The following is a 22,142-nucleotide window of genomic DNA, read 5'->3' as shown; positions in this document are numbered from 1 at the left end:
CATTCTGGTATTAGCAAGGTGTACCTAATAAAGTGGCCAGTGAATGCAGATTATCTGCTATTTCATCCATCCATCCATTATCCAACCCGCTGAATCCAAACACAGGGTCACGGGGGTCTGCCGGAGCCAATCCCAGCCAACACAGGGCACAAGGCAGGAACCAATCCCGGGCAGGGTGCCAAACCACCGCAGGACACACACAAACACACCCACACACCAAGCACACACTAGGGCCAATTTAGAATCGCCAATCCACCTATCCTGCATGTCTTTGGACTGTGGGAGGAAACCGGAGTGCCCGGAGGAAACCCACGCAGACACAGGGAGAACATGCAAACTCCACGCAGGGAGGACCCGGGAAGCGAACCCAGGTCCCCAGGTCTCCCAACTGCGAGACAGCAGCGCTACCCACTGCGCCACCGTGCCACCCTCTGCTATTCCATTCCACCTAAAATCAAACCAGTCATGCAGGCTGAGTGAATTTAATTTCTGTGGCACAGCAACAGTCTTCAGCTACTTTTGGGGAATTCCCAGACATTCTCTGGCTAGTGAGAAGATACTCATTTCCTTCCTTGGTATCATATGTTTATCCTTTGGTTGGTTCCCAGTGGAGTGTGCATTGTTCACCCTCTTCTGGTAGCATCCCAACTTTATGCCCAACTGTAAGTATAGCTAAGTTTATGCCCAAACCACCTCTGATTTCTCTCATTTCAAAAAAATAGCATTCCTTCCTTGAGCCCTCTCAAGAAGAGCAAGCCATGCAATTTTTAGATGCCTTATTTTGGCTTCTAGTAGACATTTCATTTGTTCACTACCCAGAGCTTGTGATTTTGGGTCAGGATGAGTCTATGGATTGATGGGTAAATTGAAAGCTTAGACAGAGAAATTAGCTATTGTTTAACCACCAAGATCTGGCACAACATCTGAAAAATTTCTCCTGTGCACCAATTCACTGTTCAGTCTTATGATCTCAGTCATGAATAAGATCACAAAGTGCTTGAGCTCTCCATCTTAAATCAGTTGCTTTCCCCTTACCTTTAATGAGCAATTCATTCCTTTCTAAAGGAGAACAATGAAATCATATTTGAAGGTGCTAATCCTATCCATACTACATCACACTTACAGTAGCTGCAAACCACTCCAGAGCATAACACTTTATTCCTGTTTCTAAGGTCATTTCTGGGGTTTATTGCGAATTCATCAAGCGCATCTCATCATAGCCAGTGGTAGTCCTACAATATCTCCCCCATCACCATGCAAGCAGGATCCCTATACTTCTTGAATATGTAAGACTGGCATAGCCATGAGTAAAATTATCATAGCTTCTGTGACTTTCTCCTCCACATCATAAGAAAAGTGATGTGATACATGAAATCCCCACTGCAGGGCAAGCATTTTGGGAATAAATAAATAAAAGGTATACAGTACACAGTAAAATTTGGATATTTTTCAATTTTTTTTTTGTTCCACAAGGTGATTGTGAAGAGAATTGATTTGCCTCCCTATGAGTCATCTCTGCGACAGCACAAAGGTGACTGCAATGTACAATCATCTCTGAAAAGAAGTCGACGTGAGACTCTGTAAGGAGAAATGGAAGTGCAGTTATGTTAGACATATATTTGTCTAAAAACCCCATTTGCTTTTCTAAGCTTTTTCTCCTCTGTCATTTTCTTCCTCCTGTAATACTTCTATAAAGGAACAGCAGACAAACTAAAACTTTTTCACTGGACCTATTTTGAGAGGCTAATGCACTGAGCTGTAATCAACAAAATGAACACATTTAACACTTTGTTGTTCACTCATTTTAGTACACTGGATGATGAATGTTACAAAAACAACAGTTTATTTAATGCTCTTTGCAGCAAAGGTAGCATGATGACATAGTGGTTACCGCTGCTGCCTTACTCCTCAGGAGACTTGTGTTTAGATGCTAGCTTAATTAGTGCCTGTGTGGAATTTGAACATTAGTCCCTTTGTTCATTTTAGTTTTTTAAAGAAAAATTGCCTCTGGTTGTTTCCCTATGCTTGTTATTCAATTGGTGACTATAAGTGTGGCCTGTGACGGGCTGGAAGTCTTTCTACTGTTGATTCCTAGCATTAGGATAGGTTCCAGTCTCCTTGACACTGAATTGAACTTATATGATTTGAGAATGTCATGTGTGGCACGTGGCTGGGGGTGGTACCCAGCCGGGACGCCCAGGAGGACTGGAGGAGGGCTTGTGCCTCCTCCAGACCACGAGGGAGCGACTGCCCTGGTTGCTTTGGGGGCCACGGGTACAGAGCTTTGAAGCTCAACCCTGTAGGGGCCCATGGTCACCGCCAGGGGGCGCCCGGATGCCTTGGCAGCCCTGGACCTCAGCACTTCCGCCACACCCAGAAGTGCTGGGGTTGAAGAGAAGCAGGGACACTCGGAGTGCTTCCGGGGATGAAGTCGGCACTTCCACCACACTGGGGAGTGTCGGTGGAAGATTGCCGGGAAACACCTGGAGCACATCTGGGTGCTTATAAAAGGGGCCGCCTCCCTTCATTCAGGGCTGGAGTCGGGTGGAAGAGGACTAGGTCTGGGAGAGGAAAGAGGCGGCCTGAAGGAAAGACATTGTGGAAGGGCCTGGACTTGTGGGGTGATTGGTGCTGCGGCACTGGGTTGTGTGCTTCATATTTTTATACATACAGTAATCCCTCGCTACTTCGCGGTTCACTTTTCGCGGATTCACGACTTCGTGGATTTTATATGTAAGCAAATCTAAATATATAACTCGGATTTTTCGCTGCTTCGCGGGTTTCTGCGGACAATGCGTCTTTTTACTTCTGGTACTTGCTTCCTCAGTTGGTTTGCCCAGTTGATTTCATACAAGAGATGCTATTGGCGGATGGCCGAGAAGCTACCCAATCAGAGCACACAGTTAAGTTCCTGTGTGCTGCTGATTGGCTCAGCGACGGAGTGCTGCATTAACCAGGAAGTCTCATCTCACTCATTCAGCATTAACGTGCTACTGCTTCAGGGGCCGTGTCCAAGTGCCAACAGAAGATGCAAATGATTGCAGAAAAGGTAAAAGTTTTGGATATGTTGAAGGAAGGGAACAGCTACACCATTACAGCATAGTTGAGTCCACGATTCTTTTTATTTAAAAAGGAGGAAAAGCATATAAGATCTACGGCTGCAGTGTCCTTTAACCAGGGTGCAAAACGAGTTGCAAGTGGACGTGATAAGGCAGTAGTCTGGATGGAATCTGCTTTAGGAATCTTTGAAACAAGGTCGACGACGTCATGACTGCCTACAAGCTGCTCTTAGACCGGAAAAAGAAGCAGCGGCAGCAACTGCTGATCACAATGTTTTTGCAGCCTCACAAAAAAGAGCCAGTTCCTACTACTACTGCTACTACTACTACTACAGATACAAATTCGGAAACCATGGAGGAGGTGCCCCAGGAAATGGCACCGCCGTCTGAAGAGACGTAAAATAAAGTCATCGGCTGCGCAGTAAAAGTCATCATCACCTTCATCGTCATCATTTTTACTGCGCAGCATATTCATCACCATCATCATGTCATATATAGCTACGTGTACTTCGCTATACAGTAAGTGTAAACTTATCTGCCGATTTCATATTGCTTAGCAGTTGTCCCTGTTATTAATAGAGTAAAGGGTGGGTTGTAAACAATACAGGAAGGGTTTAAAAACGTCCAAATACACGTTGAATAATTAAATAAATATGGTGTCCCTACTTCGCGGAAATTCAGTTATCGCGGTCGGCCTTGGAACCTATCTCCCGCGATAAGTGAGGGATTACTGTATTGCAAAATAAACATGTGTTGGGTGACATAACGATGTCCGTCTGTCTTTGTCCGGGCTGTTTCCCACACATGCTATGATAAAATGGTACCTTTATACAGACGCATAGACTTCAGCAGAAAATGACTGTAGAAGAAGGCAAATATACAGTATGTTTTATACAAGACTGCAAGCTACAGCTGTCTACCAGCCTTGGCAGTAGGTCTCCCAACCCCACCTTTTAAGTGGTTTAATTTACTAAATTCTCAGTATCTAACTGAACTCATTTAATCCAATTTTAGTATTACTGGGGTCACATCAGAAACCATCTCTAGGCTTGGTGCCAATCCATTACAATCACAGTTCAATAACACAATTTAGAGGGTTTTGGGGTCCAGGGTTAATTGTTATTATTTGTGTATTATTTTTATTATTTATTTAAAATATGATGTTTTGTGATGTGTTTGAAAGTTAAAATAAACAGAAAACAAAATTCAAAGTGCACAATTTTTGATACAACGGAAAACTGAAAGTAAAATAATTATACAGTTGAACAACAGCAGATATCTAAGAGCTGAGTGGTGAGAAACGACATCTAGCAGTCTTGTGATTCTTTATAAAGAGGAGTGCCATCGAGACATAGTAATAGTCCTGCTGAATGCTGAGATGGAAAAAGAACAAGACCAGTGGATGGACTAGGTGAAAGGAGTGAGCAGATGCATAATTTTGGGTAGGGCAGAAGTGAAAAATACAAGTCATCTAAGCTCAAAAATGTATTAGTGAAAACTAAAGTCCGAAGTTCAAAACCATAAAGTCTTTACAAAATCGTTAAGTGAAAAGTAGCTTTTATGTGTACTGCTATATATTATAGTGACACAGCAACAAAGTCACATGTCACATATCATGTATCCTTGCTGAAGACAGACGTATAATATATACTTCTGGAAACAGCCATGAGTGAACTGGCTTAAATGTTGGCAGGAACAATTAGATGGCTCACTGAGTGTCACATTTCTAACCCAATCCAACACCTCAATAAGGCGGCACTCAAATCATGGGAGGTGATGTTGAAATGCATAATTTACCTGGTCCAACAGACAGCAATGAACTGCCCATAGTCGAAGGTCCCCTAAAAAATCTTATTAGACGTATAAATGTGTGTTGCATGTGCCAAGAGCACATTACATGACTTAAAAATAAACAGTATCCAATGCAAGGGATTATGCATTGGTATTTTCCAGCATCAATGGATGAATTGTAAAAGTGAACAGAATGTTGTCACAGGTGCTGGGTGTGCTCTTGGTTATGAATTTGAAGTAAACAATGTGTCACACTCTGTCAAAAGGACTTCCATTAGAAGAACTGATAACAAAGAGCCACAGGAGATGCAGATTTCAGTACTCAAAACTCCCAAATCAATAAATATACTTAACAATACCAGTAAAGCATGGACAAGGCTGCACATCTAAACAAATAACTAAAGAAATTCAACTTTACAGTCTAATTGGAAATGCAAACATGCCATAGCAAAATAGCCGCAGCATTTTAACATGTTGTATATCCATAGACCACAATGCTTATTTAAACTCTATTTGCTGTTGTTATGCCATATAGCGATGCAATAGTTAAAATGACATAAAGATATTGCAGCACTGGTGGTGGTGTAAAATGGACAGACTGGAAAAATTGGAGGCAGGTGTTTTAGGAAGAAACTCTGTGGATGTAGCCTTTGCAGAGCAAGATCTGCCACTGTTCACTGCATATTTTTAATGGGTTCTCCTCAGACATGTATTCTTATTTGAGAATCATGTCTGGCCCTGTGAGACTACATATCATGTGACCTGCTTAAAACTATATTTTAACTTAAGTAGAGTTCAATTAACCTCTTCCAATTCAACAATGAAAAACAGACCAAATAATTCAAGAATACAATAAAAAAGAAGGGACAAAGTAGTTTACAAATACAATAAAGGCAAAATGTCAAAATCGCTTGTCTACATGTATATTTTTTATTATTACTCATAAGATTATTATGTTTTCATTTTATTTTTGTGATGTTTTTGTGACATCGCAGTGCCATTGTATATTTTGTTTTCAATCATAGTCACTGTCATTTTGTTTATTTCTGCATGGCAGTGATCATGGTGTTTACAGTCACTATGCCTATTGACAGTCGTGTAACTTGTTATGTCATAACTGCATTTCTTTATAAGATGGTGGCATTTTACTTTTGGTGCCCAAGAATTTAATTAAAATACAAACTCTAGTGGGAAAAATTGTAATGAATATAGTTACAGAAATGCACCTTAGTTACAGTTAGGACTGTTCACTCTCATTACTTGACTACATTTCCTGTTTCTTTGACTTTGTTGACCTTTTTGTTATGGTCAATATTTGTTCTTTTGACTACCCTTTCACTTAAGTCTTTACAGTGATCCCTCACTATATCGTGCCTCGCCTTTCGCGGCTTCACTCTATCGCAGATTTTATATGTAAGCATATTTAAATATATATCGCGGATTTTTTGCTGGTTCGCGGATTTCTGCGGACAATGGGTCTTTTAATTTCTGGTACATGCTTCCTCAGTTGGTTTGCCCAGTTGATTTCATACAAGGGACGCTATTGGCAGATGGCTGAGAAGCTACCCAGCTTACTTTTCTCTCTCTCTCTCTCTCTTGCGCTGACTTTTTCTGATCCTGACGTAGGGAGATTGAGCAGGGGGGCTGTTCACACACCTAGACGATACGGACGCTCGTCTAAAAATGCTGAAAGATTATCTTCACGTTGGCTACCTTCTGTGCAGCTGCTTCGTGAAGTGACATGCTGCACGGTGCTTCGCATACTTAAAAGCACAAAGGGCACGTATTGATTTTTTTATCTGTCTCTCTCTCTCTCTGCTCCTGACGGAGGGGGGTGTGAGCTGCCGCCTTCAACAGCTTTGTGCCACAGTGCTTCGCATACTTAAAAGGCAAACACCCCTATTGATTTGTTTGCTCCTTTGAAGAGGAAGATATGTTTGCATTCTTTTAATTGTGAGACTGAACTGTCATCTCTGTCTTGTCATGGAGCACAGTTTAAACTTTTGAAAAAGAGACAGATGTTTGTTTGCAGTGTTTGAATAACGTTCCTGTCTCTCTACAACCTCCTGTGTTTCTGCGCAAATCTGTGACCAAAGCATGACAATATAAAAATAACCATATAAACATATGGTTTCTACTTCGCGGATTTTCTTATTTCGCGGGTGGCTCTGGAACGCAACCCCCACGATGGAGGAGGGATTACTGTATTTAAATTGTCATCTATTGGTACTATGCCAGAAATTTGTCTCTAAGTATTGACCAAATTTTAAACTTCAGACTAAGTTTTCTTATTTTAGTTTTGGTTAACTACTACAAAAGTATTCAAAAATTAAATAAGAAAGAAGAATCAAAGAGTTAAGAGGCAATACTTTCAAAAGGCCAATTAATGAAAAGTCAAGCATTATAAAAACACTTAAATTTAAAATGCAAAACTTACCTCAGTACTGATTGCAGTAAGAAATAGACACCAACAACACAGAGACCCTCACTCAATGGCCCTATGGTTACCTTGTGGATTGCATAGTCCATAAATAGTGGCTCAAGTATTTCCTGATTGTTAATAGGTTTTGATGCTTGGTTCTTTTTGCAGTTAAGGTAAGGTTATCTAGTCTTGTGCTTCAATTGCTCTATTTGCTTATTTGTAAGGTCAACAGCATTCACTATTTGCAACCTAGTCTTGTAGCATTTGTTTCAAAATAGACTCCCAACTAATGTTGACTCGATTATGTTGACCTTATTTGTAAAGCACTTTGGATGAAAACGTCAACTAAATGAATGCATTGTAAATGTAGCTGTAAACGAAATAACCAAAAACAGTTACAAAACCAATAAAAGAATCTCACAAAATATAATTAACAAAAAGGAGAGTACAGTACTTGTTTTGTCTTGGTAGGGCAATATATATTGCTCTACTTTCCCCTATTGTATTATTAATATGTAGCCTTAGAATGCCTAATCTCACAGACTTACCACTGTTTATAAGGTATTACTGTATATACATAACTTATCCTCACTTTCCCTTCTATATCTATAACCTCAGGCAATTAGATGTAGTAAAAAGACAAGCAGAAGTTAAGTTACACATAAAATAATGTATTACTGATAATATTCATAAATAATAACAAAATGCAAAGTACATTTGAATATTGGCAACCATACAATCTGATTAAATGGTGATATGTAGTTCAGGCGGCACACAGACTTGCAGTTACTTAAATGTCTCTAGTTAAGGCATCATTGGTGCTCAGCTTTCAGCCACATGTCTGTTCAAAATGGCTGCTGAGCTGTGCTCTTCATTGTGTTGTCTTCATCATCACAGGTTAGCAAGAGAGAGATACTTCTTCATCATATGTTGGTTGGTAAGAGAGAGATTGTGAGGTTAAACACATACATTTATAGATGTTCTGTCCAACCCCTAGAGCCAATAGGACATCATGGTACTTAAAGGCCTCTGAGACAAGCCAATGCCAAACAGCCATACCTCAGACCAATGGGGGAATAAAACATCTTAACACCTGCCCCCCAAACAATATGTTAAAGTACACCTTAGCCTATTTGCGGGGGTTAGAAATGACTTTAGCAAAGAAACACTTGGCAAACTGGTTTAAGAGACACACATCCCCCAAATCCTGTTGTAAAATTCAAACAGGCCCATTACTAAGGTGGGGGGGGGGGGGGGGGGGGGGGGTTGGGGTTAAACACTAAATTACATTGTTTTACCTAAATTACAAATAAAGACATACAAAATATTCACAAGTTGTATATAAAATCTCACATCATCACAGTACTTAATGAAAATAAATACTAAAAGAAAGTTATATAAAAAATAATAAACCACTTTACAAAATACAATAAAATAAATAAGCAATAATTAACTAAAGGGAGGTTTGGAATGGAGCCCCTACAACACCAAGACATATAAATCTCCAAAGAAGAGAAGCATAGTAACATGAACATCATAATGTTAAAAATAAAAACAACAATAAAACGATAAGCAACACATACAAAAATAGGAAAGACGGAGGCATACAAATGGCAAACTGAGATTCATGAAATGTCTGCACACTAACTGAGTGAGAGCAGCTCAGAGGACGGTTGCATTAGGGAGCACTTACATACTTACATACTCATACTGGACCAGTTTTCTAGGCGCCAATAAACTTAATCTGCCCACCTTTGAGATGTAGGTGGTGAGCAGAACTAAACAAACAGAAACTTACACAGACATGAGGAGAACATACAAGCTCTATATACTTCATTTCCAGACCAAGTTTCAAACTAAGGGCCCTGGAGCCATGAAGCAGCAATGCAAAAGATCGTACTGCCTTAAATACACATTACCAGTCTATTAACAATATTAACATAAAAGCCATCTAAAATACATTTACCTTTTCATTCCATTAATATTTATCTTTCATTATCTTTCCATTTATCTGCATTAAGATGTAATAACAAAGCTGCATTCTTTATGCATTCTGTTAACCTTTATAAAACTAGCACTAAAACCACAAAAACCTCTTAAGTGAAAACAAGAGAGAGCACTTGGCAGTCCGATTAGCTCACTCTTTATTTATAGATGACTCTAATATATTATTTAGTGGTATCAAAAGGGAGTCGTTTGATATAACATGGAATATCAAGTATTGGATTATGGTAAGTGGTAAAACTGAGAAATAGATTGGTAAAAATCTAGCAACAACCCAAAAAAATACAATCTTTATCAATTCTCAGATTTTGGATATACAGTACCCCATTTCAATCTGGCAGGTTTCTAATTAGGTAAATACGAGTAACGCGTTTGCCAAGTGTCCCAAGCCGTAGTTAATGAACAGAATGATTTATTCACATATTTTTTATTAGCCAAATAATACTTAATTTCTGTCATATAAACTGAGAGTGGCCAGTTTATTAGATGGCCTTCCCTTGCCAGATAACTAGTTAGTTTATCAGCCATGCCATTACAACTGCAGGCAATGCTGCTTGAAGCAGGTAGACAGGATTCAACAGATCATGTGTACAATTCAAAGGATGAATGAACATAACTAAAGCTCGAGGAGATTTTGAACATGCCATGGTGTTGTATGGCAAACGTACCAACAGCAGTACGTCATTATCAGCAGTTCTTTTGGGGTTTCCATGTACTATGCAGGGTATTAACAATGACCTATCACCCAAAAGGCCTGATAGAGCTGATAAAAGTTTATGTGAGGAGTAGCAAATAAGCAGTCAGTTAGTATAATTGTCTAAATGAAAGAGGAACATACCAGAAAGTACTCTGTAGTGCTGAACACCATACCAAGTTCTAACCCTGAGAGCAGTGCAGACACTGGACACAGGAGGATTGGAAAGGAATTGTAAGTTCTAATAATACAACTTACTTATTCTGGTAACAGAATAACACAAAATGCATGAATATATTGATCTGTGCTGATGACTGAAACAAGTCCAGTGTAGCAGTTGTGGTTTAATTTTATGAGTATTTTTATTGTAAGCACTGGATTCCTTGATAAAATAATACTTATATTAAAGAGGGATTTCAGTTTTTGATTTTTAATAAATTTACAAACCTTTTTTGAAAACATGTTGTCATTATGGGTTATTACATGCAGAATGATGGGCAAAAATCCTCAGATTTGTCCATTTAAAATTAAATTAGCAATAAAGTGTGCAGAAAATGAAGAGGTCTGAATTGTTTCTGCATTCACTGTACAACCAACATTTGAGTCTCAGTGGACAGCCGAGCTTTGATCAGGTGCACTCAGTTTTTTATAGGTGTTTTCACTGTCACCTTTTGTTTCGTGCTGCATACCTAGCAAACAAATGGATTGGTTCCAAGAACATGACAGTGAGTTTAGCCTAATCATTGTCCTCCCCTACCCCAACATCTAAATTTAACCAAGTATGTGAAAGACTAGATAACCAATGCTATGTAACTTTCATCAATTATGGGACACCTTGGACAAGATCTCACCCAGCATCTCAGCATCCTCTTGCCAGATTTTTATCTGATTGCTGACTCCATGCTCTGACTAAATTGTTGTGATGGTGAACTAGCTTGCCTTTAGGTAAGTACAACTAATAAATTATTAACTCAGTGTATGTGTTTGCAAAATGGATGGATGGAACTCAAAACTTCGAATTCAGTTTTCTCACTGGTATACCAAACCAACATACTAGTCATCATATTCCATGAAAACCTACCTTATTTTGCTAGTTAAAAATCGGAATATTTGGGAAATTTCTGTTAATCATAGCATGACATGCATCAAAAATGTGTATGCTGATAATATTCTCTGATAGTTAAACCAAAAGTCTGACAAATGTATCATTGGTGAGGCTAATCTAAAGCAAGCCAATCATTTACCCAACTGTTCAGACATAACTTGACTTAACATTCCCAGACCCTTTTAATCTAATTAACCATTAAACAGGGCCTGAGTAGTGCTGAATGACAAAATTCGCCAAAGCATTTTTCATAGCGAATATGCTGTGTTCACTGGTGACCTTGTTCACAGAATATGTTTTTGGAAATTTGCGCTGCAGGATGGCTTAGGCAAAAAAAATTTTCCAAGCGCCTCATAATGCTTTGTGAGGCCGGCAAGACATCACTGAGCTGTAGCAGCCATGCCATCACTGGGTTGCAAACACATGAGAGGGAAAATAATACTGTTTCAGCTCCTGGGATATGCTGAAACCAAATCACTTACCAGTGCTATACAATATTTTTTCCCCATCACTAACCACACTCATTTCTTTCACTCATGATTGTTTCAACCCCCTGGCCTTTTTGATTTCTGTATGAGTCTTTAGTTAACTTAAAAAGCTTAAAATGGGTCCCAAAGCCACAAAGGTTGAGAAACACTGCCAGATTTCCATCCTGCATGAATTAAAAAAAAATAAACAAAAAACTTAAATAAGTATTGCTACCGGATATATAATACTGACTTCTTGTGGGCTACCAGTGTTGCACCACATGGCTAATTATGCATGTGCCCAGATCTCAAAATAAGCCTTAAAAGAGCCATCTCCTTCCCCTCATCAAGAAACATAGGATACAGTGTGAAACTATAAAAACAAAAGATTAATTTCTATTTACAAGGCTCTTGATGGAAGTAAAAAGCATGATGCATCTACACTAATACATAGGAAACAAAAAAGACACTCAGCTGTGCCCATAGCTGCTGGAATGAGCCAGTCCCAAGCAACCACTTTGTGGCATGGCCAGCGTATGCCCAAAATTGGAACTCTGTGAGCACAAGGATCCCATATCTGTGAGGTAGTAGCACTAACCACTGGGTTCAAGTAGCCTGTCTCTAACTATCTTCTTATTTTGGTTGAATTCACTACTGGAATAATTTTTTAAGCTTGAAACTTGCATGTTGCAGTAAACACTATAAACATATAAAACAATGCAAAAAATAATATTCCATAAAACACAGAATTACATTGCAATATTCACAATCATATATATGTATATGCATGCAGTGAACGAAGGCACCTCTATGCGCTATCCTAGCTCAGCAAAGAGTGGTAATGAGCTAAGGATATCAAAAACAATAGTCCAAACATAGTGCTCAACTCCAGAATAGCTTTTTAACCCTCACCTTCCACGTTTCTGGCATAAATCCTGTCCTCCTACCTACCTACCGACCTACCTACTTACCAGCTCTGCCTATACTCACACTCACCTGCTGCCTTTACTCTAAATAGATCTCAGGTATAAAGAAGCCTTCTGGGTTTGTAAAAGTCCTCCAACCTTCCCACTAGAGATCTGTTTGGCAGCCCCTGCTGTAACAGGTGGCAGGTTCTATTGGGAGCCGTTTGTTGCTTACTGTTGGCCTGGAGGAATTTTGCTTGCATTCTGCCAGTTGCCATTGCCACCACTGGAGTATGAATTACTCTGAGTTACCCCAGGCACACAGTGTAAATGTACGTATACTCTGCACTAGCACTATTGACTTTAGAGTCTAGCAGAATCACCAAATAATGTTTCAGAAGGCCTGGTGTCGTCTATCTTTCCTCCAAACATTTTGTCCATCAAAGTGTTCAGGACATTTCTACCTTAAATGGTGAAAACATCTACTGCCAAATAAGTAAGAAATAGATAAACCATTAACCAGCCTTTGCATGTCGTCAATGGAATCAAGCAAATAATCCTAGTTTAAACTGCCCTGAACTTCTATGATTGTTGTACCCATGCAAATTGTGTCAAGCTTTGTGTCCTCAATTCTTTGTGGCATTCATTAATGAACATTTTTCAGTCTCCTTTCTGTAAAATGTTGCAAATGCTCAGCACACACAGCAGAGACCTGTGGGAAGGAAAAAAATCTCAGCTGATCACGGTGATGAAAGTCAACACGTTGTCATTATAGGATGACAAGCTGTTTAACATATAAGTATTGTTAGCCATTTCAAAAAATTGATGCCTTTTTTGAAAATGTATGTGACTAAGTAGTCTTATCAAGTCATATTTATTTTAGCAACTCCCTGTACAAACACCACCCTAAGTACAAGAGGACTTATGAAATGATGGTTTGTAAAATACTAATGAGATGCTATTCTCATGGTACATCACTTTTTTTTTCCAATGAAGGCTCAGTGGCATAGTGATTGGCTTTATTTGCTCTGTTATTTTGATACTATAGAGTTCTAGCTCTGGTCACTGTTGGTAGAGTCGGCATGTTCTCATTGTGTTTAGATCACTTTTCTTCACGTCCTCCAGTTTCTCCCATATTCCAAAAACACGCAGTACACAGTAGTTTATTAATGCCTCTAAATCAGCATATTTTATGGGTGAATGTGTTGGGCAGTGGACTGCTGTCTCATCCAGAGTAGGCTCATGCCTAATTATTCCAGAATAGGCTTTGGCTCCTCATAAAACTTTAACTGAAACTACACTACCTGTCGCAAGTGTAGACACATCTAGAAATTTTCATGTCTTTGATAGAAATTGATACCTATTTTAATTAAGAAACCATTAAACTAATTTCAAAATAAAGCTGAAACATTACTTGTGTTTCTAATGGCTATTACTGTTTGTAATAACTGATTTTTAATTTAACTTATTATTCATACATGATGTCAAAGTCCTGTTTTCAGCAGTTATTCCTAACTCCTTTAGCTTATCCTTACTTAGTTATGTGTAAATGCTAACTGGTTATTAGAGAAATCTTTATAATTGTACTGGCACCACTGAAACCAGTCATTCTGTTCACTTTGGTTGCAAGGTAAAGTTCAGTTCTGTGTTAAAAAATGGCCAAAGGAAATAGCTTTCTGAAGAAGAATGTCAGACAATTGTTTTGTTTTGTTTTGTTTTGTTTTTTCAGAATGAAGGTTATTCCATGCAACAGATAGCCAAGAAACTGAAGATGTCATACAAGGTTTCTATTACTGTCTTGAGAAAAGAAGGCAAACTGGATCTCACCAAACAAGGACAGAAAAAGAAGGGGCAGGAACAGATAAAGAACTGCATAAGAGAATAAGAACATCAGAGTAAGTAGTCTGAGAAACAAATGTCTTACAGGTCCTTAGTTGGCTTCTTCCTTAAATACACGCCAAACACCGGTGTCATCTACAACACAAAAAGGATGATTCTAGGATGCTGACCTTAGAGGCAGAGTTTCAAAGAAAATGCCATATGTGAAACTGGCAAGTACAAAGAAAAGGTTAAAATAGGCAAAAGAACACAGACATTGGATGAAAGATAACTAGAAAAGTGTATTATGGTCAGCACCTCAGAGTTGTCTCATTGGCGTGTTTGTAAGGAAGAAGCCAACTGAGCATCTGTAAGGCATTTGTTTCTCAAACTACACATTATGATGTCCTTACCCTCATATACAGTCGTCTTTCCCCATGAGATTACAAAAAGTTTATCTAATCGAATCTATCTGTGCCTTCTCCTTCTTTTTCTATCCTAGTTAGATCACTTTGCCCTCCTCTGTAAAGACAGACACTTTTGTATGAAATATTCAGTTCCTTTCCAGTTTGTCACATGGAATAATCTTCATTCTGTAAAAAAAACATATAACTGATATGTTTTTTAGAGAGCTGAATCATTTTGTCCATTTTTGAAATCAGAATTAAACCTTAGGATTACTAGTATCGAGCAACCCAAAGAAAGAAAATTCACAGGTTTCAGCAGTGCTAATGCAATTACAAATATATCACTGATAACAAATAACCAATTAGCATTTATACATGAAAAATTAAGGATAAGTTTAGTCAGTTGACCATGAGGACTCTGGGGGAATTGCTGTTGAATATGAGGCTTTGCAGTCATATGAGAATAATAAATTGAAAACCAGTCATTTCAAACAGTAATAGCCATTAGCAACACTAGTAAGGTCTTTGATTTTTTTTTATGAAAAACATTTGACTAGTAGTACAGGTTAAAGAAAATGAACAGGTGAAGGCTTTTAAAATTTCTTTGAACACTTTGTTTGACTTTTTTGGGATGTGACTGAATAAAGGACTACTGTATATAAAACAAAGAACAACTGCTTCAAAGGTATTTTAAAAATCTCTGTAGGATATGAAATGAACTGCAGTGTCTTCCAATTCATTTATTTATATGTTCAAAGCTACTTCGTATAATTTAGGGTCACGAAAGAAGCCAAAGCTTATTCCAGTTGCATTGGGTGCAAAGCAGGAATTAACCTTTGACCACACACACAGTTTACTGATACTGGGATAATTTAGAGTTGCCAATTTAACTAACATGCACATCTTTGGGATGTAGCAGATAAAAAGTGTTTAGGCAGGATAAGACTGGAGCTGTGAGGCAGCAGCACTAACCTCACTGTCAGCCCTGTGCAAGTGACACCCTTTATATAAAATGCAATTCTTGTTAAAGCAGGTTTTTAGTGGACCCAGCCTTGGAGCTCCACAGTGATTGCAAAGAAATCCAAGAGTCAAGAGTACCTTTAAGCCAACAATGAAACAACTTGCCTAACTCAGTTCATTATATGTTTGTTTTTTTATTTAAAATAGCCTAGCAACAAGAATTGTTCTTTTCTTCCAGTTAGGAGTGCAGATTTGTATTGTGTCAGAGGTAGTTAGACTGGATTTATACTCTGTTTAGGTTCACCGTGACTATTTATTCACTTAAAAGCAGGTTATTTGTTTGATGAGTGGACACTGGTGCAAATAATCTTTATTAAAACTTTATCATTCTTTCCTCATTGCTTTATCAAAAACGTTTAGGAAGTAGTGGCCTTACTCATATTAAACAGACTAAATACCAATGGGTAGTCTGAGAAAGTTTAATATTTATTAAAATAAAAAAACAAGCTAAACAAGAAAAAAGGTTCACTTATACATTTAATTTTTATTTTTATTTTTTTTTTAAAAAACCTTCAATAGCTGAAGCCAGCAGTACCAAAGTTGAACATCTCAGCTTTGGTAGACAGAAAATGTTATATGCTCAACATTTTCTATAATAAACTAGGACAATTTTCAGGGGATGGAGCAGACTGCCAAGGAGTCCTTAGTGGAAATTATGTATGACAATAAAAACAGAGGGGACTGTCCTGGAATTGATAGCCCAGTGAGAGAGATAAACAGATAATACTTGGAAAACAAAAAAGAATCTGCATAAGCACATCTAGCTGGCAGATGAGTGATGGCACCTGGAATGACACTGTCAGGGCTGTTCTCTTTGCTAATGAAGGTAAGTGCCAGATTCATGGCTCTTAAGTTTACTGATATGCACAATTATCAGCAGAGAGCATTGGGTCTGTGAATCACGAGGCTTAGCGCCTGCAGAGCTATCATTATTTTCATAATACACACATCCACTTGCCACAGCACAGGGATGTCCAGCAGCAGTCCCTGCTTTAGCATTACAAGCATGCAAACCCATCCTTAGTTATTCTTGTAATGTTTCTGCTGAGAAAGCTCATTTGCTGTATAGCATTTTCTATATATAGTGCACCTCACTGTGATATCAAATATCTGTGGGAAAGTACTTGAATAACAGTCTGTGATCAATAGTGAGTGCCCTTGAGATAACCCCAACTGTGAATAAAGTCAAGGGTTCAAAGATATAGAAAAAGTGGGTGTTTATTAATCCATCAAAGCACATAGGGAGGTATTAACAAAGTGAGCAAGCAGTTTGCGTATGGGAAATTAATAAACCCTGGAGCTACTCAGGGTTATCTTTATAGATCTTAAACCCCTTATTATTGATATAGTGGAATGTTCTGCTTGTTTACTACTTTTGAACATTAGAACAATTTTGGCGAGAGTAGGCCTTTCAGTCCAACAAGCTCACAAGTCCTTTTTACCTTTTTCCCCACTGACATTTGAAGGACAGAGTACTGTTTTAAAAGCATCAGCCTTCTTACTTCCTTTCTTTCTGCCTGTCATTTTGTTTTTCTTCTTCCCACAAGTCCAGTGCTCATTCTCTTTCTATCACTTCCCAACTTCACACTCAATTATTTTCTATTGGGGGTCAAGGTAGCTATAATTGTAACAAGGACCCTGGCCAAGTGTTTCCTCTATTGGCCTTGCACCCCTGAGCCACCCACAGTCCATAAATAAGCCAGATTTCATAGACAAACTCTCAGGCTGGCTATTCCACGTAAGGGACAGCATGGCCCTATGAGTTACTGTCCTGAGCTGTGTGTCCTCTAGCAACTAGGAGCTGTTGTTTTCTGTGATGTCTTCTTCCAACCTGGGTCTCTGCAGTGAATGAGGGTCAGGTATTGCATGATATTAAGTTGTTATACTGGTACCTGGTATAAATTTTACCTGTATATTTATGGAGAATTTTTCACAGTGCTCTGCACCTGCACGCAGTGAAGAGCACTGTACAAAAAATAAGTTGTTGTTGCTATGAAGTAGCTTGCCATCTGCCTGATACTTGTCAAGGCCACCGTAATGCTCCAGCACTTGTTTGTACCCCTTATTTTCTGTTTTCCTACATGCCTACCGTAAGCCTCGGCACTATTTCAAGCCTTTATGAGGCCTACACCCTTAAACATAAGGGTACAGAAGTGGTTCTTCAAAGTGATGCCATAGGAGAACCATTTTTGGGTCCCAAAATACCCATCCATATAAAGGAACCATTTTTGGGTCCCAAAATACCCATCCATATAAAGGTTCCAAAAAAGACTTTTTATTTAGATCTGTAACAGGCTGCATACATTAAATAATCATGAATAAATGGTAACAGATTTATGAAATACCAATGGATCTTGATTTTAAAAAGACTCTTGCTACATAGAATAACACAGGCCAAGTCCTTTTTATCTTAATTTGTTAGTGTCCTGCTAACTGGACTATCATACATGAAAGATTTTGGTTTTTTTTTACATATTAGGAAAGTTTTCAAAGCACAAAGAATCAACTTCATATCCAAATAACTCTTCCCAGAAATGGTGTTTAGTTGAGCAATGGCTCTATGATGAACCACACCACCCAGTAAAGAACAATATAGCTCCATTTAAGAACCAGTATTTTTAAGAGTGTAAGTGATATACCTTTTTTGTAGGGTCCACCTCACTTCTCTCAACCATATACCTAGCTCGCTTATATCAGGAAAAGGTCACCACATGGCATAATGATGGCTTCTTATAATTTAAACATAAGATTTTTTGTGAAATATAAATGTGGTTTAAATTACTGATGCTACTCCTGTTTTAATAGTACAGTATTTTATAATAATTAATATGGAAAAAATAATAATAACATCTTTTTTATAACATAATGTGATATGAATCTATGGTGTCCAGGATAATGGACTACCACAGTTTGTGAGACTTAAGGATTGAGTTTCTATGGATGTAACACTGGATCACCACAAGGAACAGTCCTGTCTTAATTTCTCTTCACTCTGTAGACCTCAGACTATAAATATAACACCAGTTCATGACACTTGCAGAAATTCTCAGATGATTTAGCACTTATTGGGTGTATTGATAAGGGGGATAAGACAAAGTATAGGGGTCAGGTGGAGAAGTCTGTTTCTTGGTGCATAAAGAATTGTTTACAACTTAACTACTACATAAGAACTATATAAGAAAGTCTATCTGTCTGTCTGTCTGTCTGTCTGTCTGTCTGTCTGTCTGTCTGTCTGTCTGTCTGTCTGTCTGTCTGTCTGTCTGTCTATCTATCTATCTATCTATCTATCTATCTATCTATCTCAAAAAGTACCTATTGCCAATAATGGTTTTTGGGAAACAGAACATATCCCAGCAGCATCAGACACAAGCACGAAATAGCTTTAGACAGGATAGCAGTCCATTTTAGGGCCCACAAACACCCACAGAGCTAATTTGGAATTACACCTAAAACTAATATGCATATTTTTAAGGAAGTGGGTGAGACCATGCCAACTCTACAGAGATAAGAAACTGGTACAGGATGTAAACCCAGGGCACTGGGTCAAAGAGGTAGCAATGCTAACCACTGCTGAATCCTACTTTTGACAAGGATTTTTTATATTATACAGTACATGAAACATCATATATTTAGCTTTAAATGGAGATTTGCATACAAATGGAGATCTGTGTAATTGTGTTTTGTTGCCAACGTTGGTACTCAAAGATTAAGCTGCATATTGTGAATAGTTAAAGCATGTAAGTATTCATTCAAATTGTCAAGATTCTTTCTTCCTGGCACTGGCTGAAAATAATTTCAGAGACAGTAACATTAATCATTTTCTATTGTATCTCCATAAATTTGATGACTACACCCACTTAAAATCAGTGGGTTTTACATCTGATACTCCACGGAATCGCATAAGGCCGTGGTTATAGTTCTTTTTCTTGTTAATGGAGTCTTCCTTTCCATATAATAGCCATTTCCACTGACAGAAAAACTGTGAGGTGGAATGTCTCGATTGATGAGATAATTTTTTTAATGATACATTTTTCCTTCAGCTTGGGCCCTTTGAGCTGTCTGAAGAGGCAGAGATTGGTACAGTGGTGACAAAAATTACAGCTTTAGATGAAGATCAGCCAAGAACAGATAACTGGTTTGTGGACTTCAGGATTGTGTCTGGAAATGAAAATGGGATTTTTAAACTACAGACGGACAGAACGGCTAATGAAGCCCATGTGATTCTGAACAAGGTAAGGCTTTCCATTAATCAAGTGTCATGTTTCACTGAGATAAATTGGCAATTGTCACTTCTGTTCAAAATGAAATAAATTACTGTCAAGAGTTTACACATTGCTGTATAGGCAGCTCATCTCAGTTTGCTCAAACTTTTTTGCTCTTTAAGTTTATTAGATTGATGGCTAAGGTGGAGTTGTGACTTCCTCACAGAGGGCGTTAGGAGACCTGTCTCCATGGCTAACTTAATAATATCATAGTATGAAACTCTCAGACCCTACTTTATCAGATCAGAGTCATGGTGGGCCAGACCCCATTGTGGGAGGAAGCAACCCTGGATGGGTTGCCAGTCTACCTCAAGGTACATTCATGCAAACACTAACATGATCATTTTAAAATTACCATTTATTCTGTAATATACATCATTGGAATGAGGGAGGAAATCCATACTAGCCAAAGAAAACTCACACAGACACAGGGAGAATATACAAACTACACATAGGGAATGATAGACTGGGGTTTGAACTCGGGACACTGGTTCTTTGAGGCAGAAATGGTAACCAGTGAACCACAATGCTGAAAAATAACATGTAAATTACTTAAAAGGGTCACACAACATCTTCATTAAAGAACAACTGTTGCTGCATTACTCACTGCTTGTTGTCTCAGTCAAAAAAGACTTTTCTTTCCTGCTTCCTGTTGTCTGAGATTCTATCACATGTGTGATATCCAAACATCTGGAAAGACTAAAACAAAATATCATAAAGGCATGTACTGTATGTGGGCAAAGATAACAATTTTTTAATTACAATTGACAGTAGTATTGATTTCTTTTGACCATTTAAGACATTTAGCTAGAACAGATGGATTACATAAAGGTAAATATGATTATCATCCAGAATAGACTATGGCAGTGTTTGTTGGCTGCACTCATAACTCACTCTTTAGAAACAGTATGTTAGCCACAGCATGTGCCTCTGGGAAAATAAATAACTAAACTAACTTAAGTAGAGGAATCATGCAGCCAATACATAACTACAAGTAGGCAAGTGTGTAAGAAAGACACCTTCACCTTGCCTGATGAAGGGGCCTTAGCTGCCTCGAAAGCTTGCATTTGTAATCAATTTAGTTAGCCAATAAAAGGTGTCATTTCACCCTACTTTCTCTTGTATCAGTCTATGGCTAACACAGTACAACACTCTACTTACTGTAAGAAAGACTGTAAGTAAAGTTGGTGGTACAAGCCTGTTGAAATTACTTTATGACAATACTGTTTATTTGGTGTGATGTGTTGCTTACTCTTCTGTACCCCATGCTGTCAGAACAGGCTTCAGCCCCATCTGGCCCTAAACTACAACTAAGTATGCCCACAGATGGATGGGTGAATGGATGTTACAAATTAGAAGCATATATACTAAGGTATTCTCATAACGTTAGAGTTAATGTAGCTACACACCTAGAAAAATAAATTTATAGACTTGATTTATTTTTGTTGTGAGTCCATCCATCTGACAATATATGCATCAATCCATCCACTTATTTTCTATTAACACTTTTATGTTATGCCATTCATGAAAAAGCATGAGATGGTTTGAAAAAACACACCAGGAACGTCAACTACCTGTCTTCCATTCCAAACTGATGGCCTGCCTTCTTTCACAAAATGACCAGCCAAGTTTCCCACTGTCATAATGTTTGATAAAACTGGCTGGAAGATGCATATTTACTTTAGAAACAAAACAGAAGGTATTGTTTTTTAACAAAGACTGATAAATAAACTTGAGAACAAAAGATTAATTCTTCACAAAACACAAAAACCTGTTGAAATCAGAAGGCTTAGTCATAAACAATGTAAAGGAATGGAGTGGAATGGAATTACAATAAGAAACTCCTATTCACTGCGGTGGGCTGGCACCCTGCCCGGGTTTGTTTCCTGCCTTGCGCCCTGTGTTGGCTGGGATTGACTCCAGCAGACCCCCATGACCTTGTAGTTAGGATATAGTGGGTTGGATGATGGATGGATGGAACTCCTATTCAGTAGGCAGAGCCAAAACACTAAGATACAAACCAAATCGATACAAAGAGCAAAAGCCAAAGGAGAATTTTGAGTGCTAAACTATTTATGAGTATTTGATCATTGATTGATTAAGTATCTTGGACAAAGCAGCTCATGCTGCTTCAATGAAAATTATGGGTTCATTTCAGTGGAGCAGATCCCAGCAAGCAGGCAAGATC

The 22,142-nt window shown here is 38.4% G+C and overlaps 1 protein-coding gene across 1 annotated transcript in view; it reads left to right on the top strand.

Moving 5' to 3' along the window:
- The window catches only part of cdh16 (cadherin 16, KSP-cadherin), a 175,563-nt gene that overhangs the window by 89,513 nt on the left and 63,908 nt on the right, over window positions 1–22,142 (top strand). Inside the window, exon 12 of the mRNA XM_051932212.1 lies at window positions 19,733–19,924. Coding sequence (XP_051788172.1) covers window positions 19,733–19,924 — 192 coding nt within the window. The remainder of the gene's footprint in view (window positions 1–19,732; window positions 19,925–22,142) is intronic.

Source organism: Erpetoichthys calabaricus, chromosome 9, assembly GCF_900747795.2.
Source record: "Erpetoichthys calabaricus chromosome 9, fErpCal1.3, whole genome shotgun sequence".
Taxonomy (NCBI): Eukaryota; Metazoa; Chordata; class Cladistia; order Polypteriformes; family Polypteridae; genus Erpetoichthys; species Erpetoichthys calabaricus.
Note: the sequence above shows the minus strand (reverse complement) of the source record. Positions and strands in the feature narration are given on the sequence as shown.